General features: G+C 48.8%; 1 protein-coding gene across 1 annotated transcript in view; it reads right to left on the reverse strand.

Annotated features, from left to right (window-relative positions):
• Window positions 1-291: 291 nt before the first annotated feature.
• The window catches only part of ARFGAP3 (ARF GTPase activating protein 3), a 58,023-nt gene continuing 45,267 nt past the window's right edge, over window positions 292-13,047 (reverse strand). Inside the window, exons 13-16 of the mRNA XM_068560280.1 lie at window positions 7,744-7,864; window positions 6,638-6,728; window positions 2,030-2,151; window positions 292-786 (exon numbers count right to left, since the gene is read on the reverse strand). Of these exons, the coding sequence (XP_068416381.1) occupies window positions 769-786; window positions 2,030-2,151; window positions 6,638-6,728; window positions 7,744-7,864 (352 nt within the window). The 3' untranslated portion in view covers window positions 292-768. The remainder of the gene's footprint in view (window positions 787-2,029; window positions 2,152-6,637; window positions 6,729-7,743; window positions 7,865-13,047) is intronic.

Consider the following 13,047-nt stretch of genomic DNA (forward strand, 5'->3'; position numbering starts at 1 on the left):
TTACCTTATTCATTTTTACTTCTGTACACTATTCGATTTATAAATGCACTTAGGGAGTTCTCATCTTACATTTCTCATAAATTCAAACAGCAACGCCTTGTCAAAAGATTAATTTGCTTGGCAATGTAGAAGCTTAGGCTGTTAAAAGCACTCACTGAAAATTATTTTTAAATTTATCGATCATCCAAAATAAACAATTTCAAAGGGACAGACGTCTTTAAACATTATTTTGAAATCACCTTAATATGTGGAAATATAAATGAAGCAATCTGTCAAATTAGACACCAGCCATTTTCGGTCTTTTGTTTTTATTCTTTGTTCCCTTTTTAATGAAATATAACGTTGTGAATTTTGTTTCTCCAGGCCCTTCTCGTATCAGCTGACGCTGGTAACCCTTAGCCCATGAGCCTCACAGCACTGACCGCACCCCCACCGCCCCCCAAGGAGAGGCGGAGGAGCCCTTGTTTCCAGACCCCCAGCTGTTGAAACCAGAGAGTCCAAGGAAATAAGGCAGGGGTGTGCACGGATATGCCAGAAGGAAGGTGTGTGCACGTAGTCACGCAAAACAGAAATCGCAAGGAAGCTTCTACTACATCAAAAATAACAATTTCTCAAAAGAAATATTAAAAATCAGTAATGTATGTATACCCTGTGAAAAAGTAGCAAAACAATCCACAAAACTGGCTGGTCTTCACTGCAGTCTGTGATGTGGTCACTGGTTCATTTAAAGAGGAATTTCTCCAGGAAATACATATCGCAACGTCAGTATTAAGAACCATAGCGATCCTACAGAAAGAACCAACACGAAAGTTTACGACTATCAGCATCAGTTCCTCATTCTCAGTGCCACCAAAACGGGTGCCGCAGCGACGGGAACCCGCACCCGAGGAAGTGGGAACTGGGAGCTCCTGGCCCCCGTGCCGTGGCCCCTGGGCTGTGGGAAGGACTGTGAGGGGTGCAGGGCCCCATGGTGAGCCCTCCGGGGGGCAGGTGTGATGGGGGGACAGAGGAACCCTGAAATTCTGGTTCAGCTGAGTGATCTTGCAGGAGCACCTGAACCTCTCTGTGCCTCTGTTTTTCAATCTATAAACTGGGGATGATCACCTACAAAAAACAGGGATGTCACCTCCGCGGAAGGACTGACGTGGGCTCGGCTGACCTAAGGGACGTGAAGGAGCTCTGCGAATTCTAACCAAAGGTTGTGTCACCAACAGCAGGAGCCCCACAGTGGGGACACGTCCCCAACCCGGGACAACAGAGGACCTCTCCACAGTGGGGGCACCTCCCCAACCCGGGAGCCCCCTTTAGCGGCAGCAGAGTCCACGTCGATTAGGTCCTACTCCCTACAGCCGTCTTTTACGTTAATAATAGCGTCCTAAAATAACGTGACGTAAGCTAGAAGGTTCACAAAATAGTCTTCGTATAATCAGAGTCAGCCTTAAAGCGTTATACATGAGCATGTTCCACTCTTGCCTCATTTAAAAGATTGAAATACAATCTAAATACCCAACTCGGGGAATATTTAAATAAATTACATCTATTTTCACTCAGAATGTGGTTTCTGAAGACTTTTTCACAACATGGAAGTGCTCATAACAAAACATCATGAAGAAAAAAGAGGATGCAAAACCACATATACAATACAACCCTTTAAAAATTATTAACAGGTATGCACAGAAATCTAGAATTAAAACAGAATAAACCAAAATATTAACGGAAGTCTCCCCGTGAGGTGGGATTATGGGTAATTTTTTATTTTCTTAATATTTCTGTTTCAATATAGGAAAAACGTAGGTCACGATCATGACAATTCCTGTAACAGTTCCTCTGGAGTCATAAATTAGAAAATTTAAACAAAAATGAAATTATAATTTCTGGTTTTCATGATGTCCTGGGTTACACTGTAGCAAACATATAAATCAATAATATAAAATCTAATTTTCCAGCAACTGAAGAGTGGTCCAAATCTCATTTTCAAAACTATGAACCCACCATCAAACTCAGTTAACGTCATCCCCGTTTCACTAACCTGAATCGAAGTCATGACTCCGTTAGCAAAGACGGAGAGCTTGCCAGCAACGGATCTCACTCCCTGCTTAAACTGGGCCATGTCGGGGGCCGTGGGCAGCATGCTCGTGAGGTTGTAGTTTCCTGCACACAGAGCAGACGCTGGCTCGTCACTACCGCAGGGATGGCACAGCCAGTGCCCGGGGACCCGATGGCTTTGGAGAACTCGGCCCCCCCCCTCCCCTCCAGCCCATAAGCAGCAGCTGTGGTTAAGGGAAAAGGAGCCTGCGGTGGGTTTCAGCGCCAGCCCTACCACGAAGCAGCTGCAAGACCCCACGGTGAGAGAAGATGCAGCACTAGGTCTTAGGACCACCACGGGTTCAAATACTGGCACTGCCACTTCCAAGCTGTGTGCCTTTGGAGAGGTTCCTTACCCTCTCTGGGCCCCTGTTTCCTCCAGGCACTTAACACAAGACCTGACAGAGAAGTAGTCAGTCAATGGCAGACGGGCGGACATCTGTGGGTTTTTCGGACTCAGCATCCCTTCCCTCTTTTGGTAAAAGCCCTCCTCCCTTCCTCGGCAGGAGGTCTCTTCCCCAGCCCCCTAAACCACGCGTGGGCACGTGACCCAGACCTAGCCAATCAGAGCCTTCCTGGATTCCCGTATTCTCAAGGGAGGGGAGCCGTTTGCTTGCTCTGGGGTTACTGGTGGGGACGAGGCGCCGCTGCAGCCGTCTGGGACTAGGGCTGTCCCCTCCCACTCACTCCCCAAGGAGGGAAGGAGGGAGCCTCTGGCAGTGCGGGAGGAGGCTCACCCCAGGAGGAAAGCCAGATGGTGGGTGAGGCTGTCTGCCGACTCAGCAGGGCCAAGCGCACTGCCAGCGCTCCCAGGTAGAGGCCGAGCCCTCACCTTCAGCGAGGCCGCCGTTGGCTGGGTTTCTGTTGCTTAAGTTTTGGTTGTCCCAACACAGACAGCAGCATATTGCACACAGGTGAAGCGCATCAGAGTTACTACACATAAAGGGGTCCCTAGAGCTGACAGATGGGCTTTTGCGGCGCACTTTTGTCACACAGCTGTAATAAGGTGCCGGAGGGGCTCAGAGACTTTGTGAGAGAACCCAAACCCTGCAGATCCTCCAGGGAGCCAGCCCAGCTGCCCCACGGCTCCGCAGGTCACTCTACACCCACCTGCCCCTTAAGCAGCAGCAGAAGCCAGGTCCCTTTCCAAGAACCAAACAGGAGGCACGCATTTACCCTCCAGCACGGACGCCACCCAGGAGAGACAGTGTGTCTTCCCACAGCGCCGTCCCGTGCCCAGCACTTGGGCAGGGGCCACAGGTGCGGCTGCTTCTCCTCTCTGCCTCTGGGTGACATTTTAGAGTCTTGTAGCCCTTTGCCAATGACAGAGCGACAGCCCAGCCCAGTGACGGGACTTGGGTTCAAAGCCCAGCACAGTGGTGCTACCAGCCGGGAAGATGCATCTGAGAGGAAATGAAGAGCTAGTGTGAAATCCTGAGCGCAAAGGGCCAGAGTCACAGCTGCTCCGTGGCGTGGCGAGGTCCACAGGGGCGAGGGAGCTGTGCCCCAGAGGTCAGCGGAGGTGACCTCAGCAGAAGCGCCTCCACTTACAAGCTTCCAACTCGAGAAACGTTGAAAGAGGAGAGCAGAGCTGAGGCAGGAGGTTTAACGTGGAACCAAAGCGCTGCGGTGGCCGCTCCACTCGGGCGCACAGACGCCCCTTCTTTTCGCTCAGGTTGACAAGACTCCGGTTTGTGTAACTGAACCTGGTTGGCGACAGCACCGCACAGCTGTGACGTATGACAAACACGTTCAGCAAATCACCAAACAAAACCGCCCGACGGCCGACTGAAGTCAGTGCTTTGGAGGCCGACAGGCCCAAAGAGGCCAGGCTCCCGGACCCCGGGCCAGAGCCAGGAGGAAAGGAGAGAGTGGCCGAGGTGCCTCCAGGGAGCCTCGAGAGCCAGGGACAACAGCAAACGCGCCAGGAGCCCCTACGACCCTGGGCAGTGCGCACCGAGCCCGGGCAGAGGTGTGCGTCCGCAGCGCCCCGGGCTTCCCAGGTGGCCCTGTTCAGTCAGACTCAAATGATCAGAATCAGGTTTTGGAAAGAAATACACCGGAGGGGCAAGCTGGGTTTCCAGCTTCGTTTGTTCCGACACTGCTCTCAACAAAGAACAAAGCCACCTCTGCTCTGTCATCTGGTTCCCTCTGAGCCTGAGTGGCTCCCTCTGAGGCAGTGCCCAGCCATGGCCGTCCCCCGTCCCCCAACTGACCCTGCTCTGGAGTGACGGCAGGGACGGACACTGTGCCAGCTGTGGATGCTTACGTGTGCTCCTCATCCACTCCCTCCAAGACCGTGGAAGGGAATGGCCTCCGAGCAAAGCCAGGGTTAAAGCACGCCCCCAGGAAGTATTTCACTTCACCAGGAGGCATCTTCCCCTTAACCCTGAAGAAATTATAAAGGTGATCTACCCAGTGGCACTGATATTTCACGGATGGGGAAACATTTAAGATAAGGAACACAGAATACTCTCTTAAAAACCAGCTTTTGCTCTTTGCTGAAATGCACTCTAAATAAAAAGTAAATATTTAATGAGAATTGTTCAATGGGCTTGCATTTAGAGCAGTTATTAAAGGCATCTGATGAGAGATGCAGAATGAGGGTAATCGTGGTCTGAACCATCTGGGTTTGGGATGGAGGAGGGAAGGGGAGGAGGGAGGGCAGGTGCTGCGAGCTGGACCACTGGCCGCCGGGGAGGGGCTGCCTCGCACCCCAGGATGGTCCTATCATGGTTGCGAGTCCCCAGGACGGCAGCTTGTCTGGGACCCACAGAGGGCCAAAAAAAATCAATGGACCTTTGTTCTCTGAAAGGGGACAGGAAGGTAAACGTCATCGCTGGCTGCAACCTTCCTTCAACAATTGGAGAGGCTGCTCATTTGATCTCTGAAAGGTTTTTTTAACAAACAATAACCTTTCAGAGCGAAACTTCCAGTAACTTGAATTACAAAAACACACACGCCCAGGGGTGAGTTTCAACCTGTTAGGTTCTCTGGACTGCCCTGCCCCCTGTGCCAGGGCGCCCACGAGGCAGCCCAGCACTGACCCACGGGGGGCGGAGGCGGGACCCTGGGAGGCCTCCACAGGAGCCGAGCACCCCTCTGCCGGGGCGGCCACACAAGGAAGTGCCCTGACAAGAGGCCAGGACACCGGAAGTTCGCATATGAGAACACAAGCCCGTGAGCCGCACCTGCCCCAGCCCAGGCGCAGTGCAGGAAACGGCCAGTCAGAAAGCAGCCCCTCCGGCTCGAAGCCAGAGGGCGGCCTAGGCTGCTTCCTGCCCGGGGCCGCGCACGGGGCCTGCGTCCCGCGGGTCTCTGGTCCGCCCACCTGGCTAGAACCCTCCCTCTCACTGCAGCACCGCAGCCTGGCAGTGCCCGCTTCACCCCGGGGCCACGGTGGCTCTTGAAACGCCCCCCAAGCCCCAACACAGAAGGCCCCAGGCGTTCGGGTCTCCCCCATGACCTTCTCTGTGGAGGCTGTTTCTCTCTGGACTCCGAAAACAGCTGTTCTCTGTGGCTGCAAGGCCCAGCGGCCGTCCGCGTGGGGTCCCTCCGTGCCCACGCCCAGCTCCTCCAGGGTTGGAGACGAGGGGTGGTCCCGGGCCTTGAAGGCCTTGGAGATTCCCCCCCCCGCTTGGGTGCTCCTGCTGACGAGTGGGCTTCTGAAATGACCTCAGAGGACCCTGCTCCTTGAACGTCGGCCACGACACAAAGGGGACAGACACGTGGCCCTCCCCTTACCCCCGAGGCCTGACTCAGGGCTGACTGGGACCGGAACACGGCTTTCCTACGGCTCAGGGTCAGAGGGACAAGCAGAGAGGGGCTTGGTTCGGGATGCCCGTGACGGGCCTGTGTGCCGAGGCTTACTCCCTGGGGGGGCCCAGACATCTCCTCACCGGGGTCTGGACCCTCCTCTCCACCTGCCTGGCTCCAAAGCCCCACCCTGTCTCCCCTGGGAGGCGGAGGCTGGTGCACTCACCTGCTCTGTCTGCTCTGACCAGCCCTGGGGTCCGGGAGGGGCCAGGGAGGGCCTGCCATGTGCCAGACCCCGAGGTGACACTTTACATAAAAGGACCTCATTTCAGCCTCAGTACAAACTGGTGAGATAGGTATGGATATTACCCACCCATTTTACAGAGGAGGAGCCCGAGGCTAAAGGCGACCTGAAATCCCCCAGGTCTCACAGTTAGGGAGTGGGTCCCGTCACACGGGAGCCCAGGGCTGTCCCCTCCAAGGCTGTGACACCACACGAGCCAGACACCAGGTTCACACCATGCTAGGCACCCCACCCCCCGTGGCGACGGTTCAGGGAGACGACATGCCGGGTAACTTTGGGGACGTTGCTTAAATTCCACGACTTGGTCTCTTCACGTGCAAAGCCCCGAATAATAACTTCTGCTCTGCCTGACTTACAGAGGCCATAGGAGCATCAGATAATGGCCGCTAACAATCCTGGAAAAGTGAAAAGTCCTATCCGGAGAAAACGCGTTCACACCGCAGACATGGTGGAGGCCAGCCCCGCTACCCGCCTGCCCCTTCCCTGCGCTACCTGCCGTCTGCTTCCTCTGCTCATCAAACAGATCAGCCGAACTGATGGACGAACTTGCCGAAAGCCTCTCCAGCCGGGCCCTGGTTTCATACTAGAGGAGACCAGGAGAAAAGAAACATTAGGCTCCAAAAACCATGAGCAATTTTGCAGAAAGAATCACTGAGGAGCTATCACGGCCGGGCTGGGGGCCGGCATGACGCTCACGTCCTGCGGATCACAAGCAGACAGATGAACGCACAACGCCACGGCCAACAACGGTCAGTGGAGGGGAAGCCAGAGGGGAGAGTGGCAGTGACAGCTCTGTCATGTGCCGCCCTCACCCAGCTGCCAGGAAAGGCCACTCCAAGAAGCTCTCTCCCAATAGCCTTATGTTATTTCTTAACTGAACTTGAATGTTGTCAACTTTAAAACAAGGCAGATTTTAGTGGGTGGAGAATAGCCAAGTGGCAACTCTAAATACACTCAAAGTGCTAGTGGAATTTCTACTGCTACAAAGTAAAATCGGTACACTTGAGGAAATAATTATTCTCTGTATCGTGCAAGAAGCCTAGTAATAACACTTATCTATAAGAGTTTTGCGTAAGCACATTAGTGCTTCACAATTAGAAGGAGACCTTTAAGCTCCCCATTTCCATTTGAGTCTTACTGCTTAGCCAGACTCCATTAAGATAAGCTCATTAACATTTCTGAGAAAAGAGGCAATAATCTCTTTTCTGAAAATAAATATACCTACCATTGAGAAACTGTCTATATACTTCATTTAGCTATGGTTAAAAAATTGCTAAGTAAATTACAGGTGTATCAAAAATCTCCTGAAATTTACTCAAAAGATATCGAATGGATGGCTATTCAAAACACTGCGAAAGGAGTAAGAGAAACATGAGACACTGTCCCTACCTTCCAATCACTCCTCTAGCTGGAGCGGCAAAGTGGGGCGATTAGCCAGAAAGACCTGGGTTCGAGTCCTGCTCCAGCACGCTGGGGACAGGGGTCCCTTGCAGCTTGACTCCATCTCACTCAGCATCCAGCACCTCCTCCCACACCTCCCGTGGCCCTGCTGGCTTCCTGCTCTGTGGGGACCACACAGAAACCCCCTGGGCACTTACATCAGCTTTGGCTTGTCTTCCAAAGTACATATCTGAGGAAATGGCTTTGACATTGCCAAACTTCTTCTGGGCCTCATCTGTATTTCCAACCGGCTCATAGTCTGGCTTGCGGCGAGCAGGTCTACAGTTAGCAACGGGCAAAACAGGAATGACATCAGTAACATGATGGAATAGGAGTTTTCTACCATTACCCCTTAGAGAACATTGGTTTTGACAATCACCCACAGATGAGGATGCCTTTGTGGGAGGAGTCCAGGAGTCCAGCAGAGAGGGTCCAGCACACTGCTGGAGCAAAAAATCCAAGATTGGATGCATTAAAGAGGGTAAGAGGAATAGTTTCACTGGGCCCATGTCACTCCTCCTCCAAGGCAGCACAGCTCAGTGCCAACAGAGATCCACGTGGCCTGCAATTTCTCCCACAGGGGAAGGTGAGAGGGTGGTGAGCGGGTGCCTGGTCTCCCCAGCTGTGTGGGACATTGCCAAGGGTGCCTATTTCTTTCTCATCCCACCCAGGATACTGAGGTGACCAACACGGCTTAGGGGCTGGGGGAGGCTGGAAGCAGAGCAGCCAGGGCTCAGAACTCATCAAAGCCACACGGATTCCACTAACCACTTACCGAACTCCACGAGGAGGTCTGCTCACAAATCACTGGATACACTTTGCCCGGGGAGCCCCCAGCTGGCCCTCCAGTGCTCTGCATGCCTCACCCATGCACCTTTGGCCCCACAGCTGGCTCCCTGCACGTGCCCCTGCAGATGGTGAGGGCAAGCCTTTGCAGACAGCAAGTGAGCACGTGCAGAAAGTCAGCCCAACTCTGTGGGATTCGCAGAAAGCACACAGACTTGAGCATTTCAGGGCACCACCCTAGGGAAAGCAAGCAGGAGGCTCTCGGCACCTGGTCCTGCTTTGTGGGATTGAGAGAAGACGTACCATCCTAAGACGTCACCCCCCCAAAAGGAATAAGAAGTGTGGCGCGAGCGCATCCATAGAACAGGTCTGCGTAAGCCTCAGCGTCTCTAGCAGGGCTGACTATTGAAGGTATTTCCCACCCAAAGCCAGGCAGTAAAGACTGGAGGGGGTGATTGCTCCTTCAAATGCAAAGACAGCAACACAAGACTCCGAGGAACATGAAAAACCAAGGAAACACGATACCACAAAGGGAAACAATAATTTTCCAGTAACTGATCCCAAAGAATTGCCTGACAAAGAATTCAGAATAATTGTTTTAAGGAAGCTCATCAACCTACAAGAACACAGACAACTCAATAAAATCAGGGAAATAGTACACAGATAAAATGAGAAGTTCAACATAGAGATAGAAATCATAACCTCTCCCCATCGCTCGCGTTACCGCCTGAGCTCCGCCTGCTGTCAGATCAGTGGCGGCATTAGAGTCTCATAGGAGCGTGAACCCAGTAGGTTCGAACCAGAACTGTGCATGTGAGGGATCTAGGTCGGGAGCTCCTTATGAGAATCTGATGCCTGGTGACCTGAGGTGGAGGTGAGGCAGTGATGCTAGCGCCGGGGAGTGGCTGCAAATACGGCTTATCATCAGCGGGGAGGTTTGACTGCACAGAGACCGTAATAAATCAATTGCTTGCAGACTCGTATCAAAACCCTATCAGTGGGGACTTCCCTGGTGGCACAGTGGTTGAGAATCCGCCTGCCAACGCAGGGGACACTGGTTCGAGCCCTGGTCTGGGAAGATCCCGTGCGCCGTGGAGCAGCTGGGCCCATGCGTCACAACTGCTGATCCTGCACTCTGGAGCCCACGGGTCACAACTACCGAGGCCCACGTACCTGGAGCCCATACTCTGCAACAAGAGAGGCCGCTGCACTGAGAGGCCCGTGCGCTGCAGCGAAGAGTGGCCCTGCTCGCCGCAACTGGAAGAGGGCTGGCGTGCGGCAGTGAAGACTCAACGCAGCCAAAAATAAAAAATAAATAAATAAATAACTAGGTAAAATAAATAAATTAAAAAAACAAAACAAAACAAAAAAACCCTATCAGTGAGTGGCAAGTGAAAACAAGCTCAGGGCTCCCACTGATTCTGCATTACGGTGAGTTGTATAACTATTTCATTATGTATTATAATGTAATAATAATAGGAATAAATACAATAAATGTAAAGCGCTTGAATCATCCTGAAACCACCCACCCCCCAATCCCGGTCCGTGGAAAAATTGTCTTCCACGAAACCGGTCCCTGGTGCCAAAAAGGTTGCGGACCGCTGAAGCAGAAGAAAGAATCTGTGAACTCGAAGACAACTCACTTGAAATTATCCAGTCAGAAGGGAAAAAAGAAAAAAAGAGAAAGAAAAAGAGCAAAGAAGCCTATGTGAATTACGGGATATCATCAAGAACACAATTCATGCATTATGGGAGTCCCAGGAGGAGAAGAGAGGAAGAAAGGGGCAGAAAGCTTATTTAAAGAAATAATCTCTAAAAACTTCCCAGATCTGGAGAGAGATACGGACATCCAGATACATGGAGCTCATAGGTCCCCAAACAAGATTCAACCCAAAGAAACCTTCACCAAGAAATATATAATACAACTGTCAAAAATCAAAGACAAAGAGAGAGTTTTGATAGCAGCAACAGAAAGAAACTCATTCGATAAAATGGAAGCCCTGTAAGGCTATAAGCAGATTTCTCTGCAGAAATCCTGAAGGCCAGAATATAGTGGGATGATATATTCAAAGCGCTGGAAAAACAAAAACAAAAACAACTGCCAGCCACCAGACCTGTCCTACAAGAAATGCTAGAAGGAGTTCTTCAAGCTAAAATGAAAGGATGCTAATTAGTAACATGAAAACATATGAAAGTATAAAACTCACTGGTGAAGGTAAGCATATAGCCAAATTCAGAACACTCTAATACTGTAATAGTGGTGTGTAAATCACTTAACTCTAGGATAAAGGTTAAAAGACAAAAGTGGTAAAAATAACGATAGCTACAATAATTTATTAGTGGATACACAATATAAAAAGATGTAAATTATGACATGAAAAACATAAAATGTAGGGAAGGAGAGTAAAAGAGTAGAGATTTTGCATGCAATCTAAGTTAAGTTGTTATCAGCTTAAAATAGACTGCTATAACTGTGAGATGTTTTACGTAAGCCTCATGGTAATCACAAAGCAAAAACCTATAGTAGAAACACAAAAGAAAAAGAGAAAGGAATCAAAACATACCACTATGGAAAATCATCAAATCACAAAGGAAGACAGCAGGAGAGGAAGCAACGAATAGAAGAACTACAAAAACAGCCAGGAAACAGTTAATGAGATGGCAATAGTATACGCTTAACTATCAACAATTACTTTAAATGCAAACAGATTAAATTCTCCAACTAAAAGACACAGAGTGTCTGAATGGATTAAAAAAAAACGAAAACAAAACCAAGATACAACTATACACTGCCTGTAAGAGACTCACTTCAGCTTTAGGGACACACATAGGCTGAAAGTAAAGAGATGGAAAAAGCTATTCCACATAAATGGAAACCAAAAGAGAGCAGGGAGAGCCACACTTATATCAGACAAAACCGACTTTAAGTCACAAACTGTAATGAGAGACAAAGGTCATTATAGAATGATTAAAGGGTCAATTCACCAAGAGGATATAACAGTTGCAAATATTTATGTACCCAACACAGGAACACCTAAATATAATAAGCAAATATTAACAGATCTGAAGGGAGAAATAGACAGTACTGCAATAATAATAGGGTACTTTAATACCCCACTTTCAACGATGGACAGATCATCCAGACAGAAAATCAATACGGAAAACTGGACTTGAACCAAATGGAGCAAAAGACATATTCAGGACATTCCATCCTATAGCAGCAGAACACACATTCTCAAGCACACACAGAACACTTTCCAGGATAAATCACAGGCTAAGTCACAAACAAATCTGAATGATATTTAGGTCTTAAGAAACTTAAGAAGGTTGAAATCATATTAAGTACCTTTTCCAACCACAATAGTATGAAAGTAGAAATCAATAACAGGAGGAAAAGTAAAAGATCCACAAATAGGTGGAAATTAAACAGCACACTCCTGAACAACCAATGGGTCAAAGAAGAAATCAAAAGGGAAATCAAAGGATATCTTAAAACACAATCTTCAACAAAGGAGCCAAGAATATACAATGGAGAAAAGACAGTCTCTTCAGCAAGTGGTGTTGGGAAAGCTGGATGCTGTAAATCAATGGAGTAGAACATTCCCTCACACCACACACAAAAATAAACTCAAAATGGCTTAAAGATTTAAATATAAGACATGACACCGAAAAACTCCCAGAAGAGAACATAGGCAAAACATTCTCTGACATAAATTGTACCAATGTTTTCTTAGGTCAGTCTCCCAAGGCAAAAGAAATAAAAGCGAAAGTAAACAAATGGGACCTAATCAAACTTATAAGCTTTTGCACAGTAAAGGAAACCATAAACAAAGTGAAAAGACAACCTACAGAATGGGAGAAAATATTTACAAGTGATGCGACCAACAAGGGCTTAATTTCCAAAATATACAAACAGCTCCTACAGCTCGATATCAAAAAAACCCACAAACAACCCCATCGAGAAATGGGCAGAAATAGACATTTCTCCAAAGAAGACATACAGATGGCCAACAGGCACATCAACAGATGCTCAACACCACTAATTACTAGAGAAATGCAAATCAAAACTATAATGAGGTATCACCTCACACTGGTCAGAATGGCCATCACCAAAAAGTCTACAAATAATAATTGCTAGAGGGGGTATAGAGAAAAAGGAACCCTCCTTCACTGTTGATGTGAATGTAAGTTGGTGCAACCACTATGGAGAACAGTGTGGAGGTTCCTTAAAAAACTAAAAATAGAGCTACCACATGATCCAGCAATCCTACTCCTGGGCATATATACAGGAAAGGCAAAAACTCTAATTCTAAAAGATACATGCACCCCAGTGTTCATAGCAGCACTATTTACAATAGCCAAGACATGGAAGCAACCTAAATGTCCATCAACAGATGAATGGATAAAGAAGATGTGGTTTATATGTATGCAATGGAATACTACTCAGCCATAAAAAAGAATGAAATAATGCCATCTGCAGCAACATGGATGGACCTGGAGATTATCATACTAAGTGAAGAAAGTAAGACAGAGAAAGACAAATTTCATATGATATCACTTACACGTGGAGTCTAAAAAAGATGATGCAAATGAACTTTACAAAACAAACAGACTCACTGACAAAGAAAACAAATTTAAGGTTACCAAAGGGGAAAGCTGGGGGAAGGGATAAATTA

Source organism: Eschrichtius robustus, chromosome 13, assembly GCF_028021215.1.
Source record: "Eschrichtius robustus isolate mEscRob2 chromosome 13, mEscRob2.pri, whole genome shotgun sequence".
Classification (NCBI taxonomy): domain Eukaryota; kingdom Metazoa; phylum Chordata; class Mammalia; order Artiodactyla; family Eschrichtiidae; genus Eschrichtius; species Eschrichtius robustus.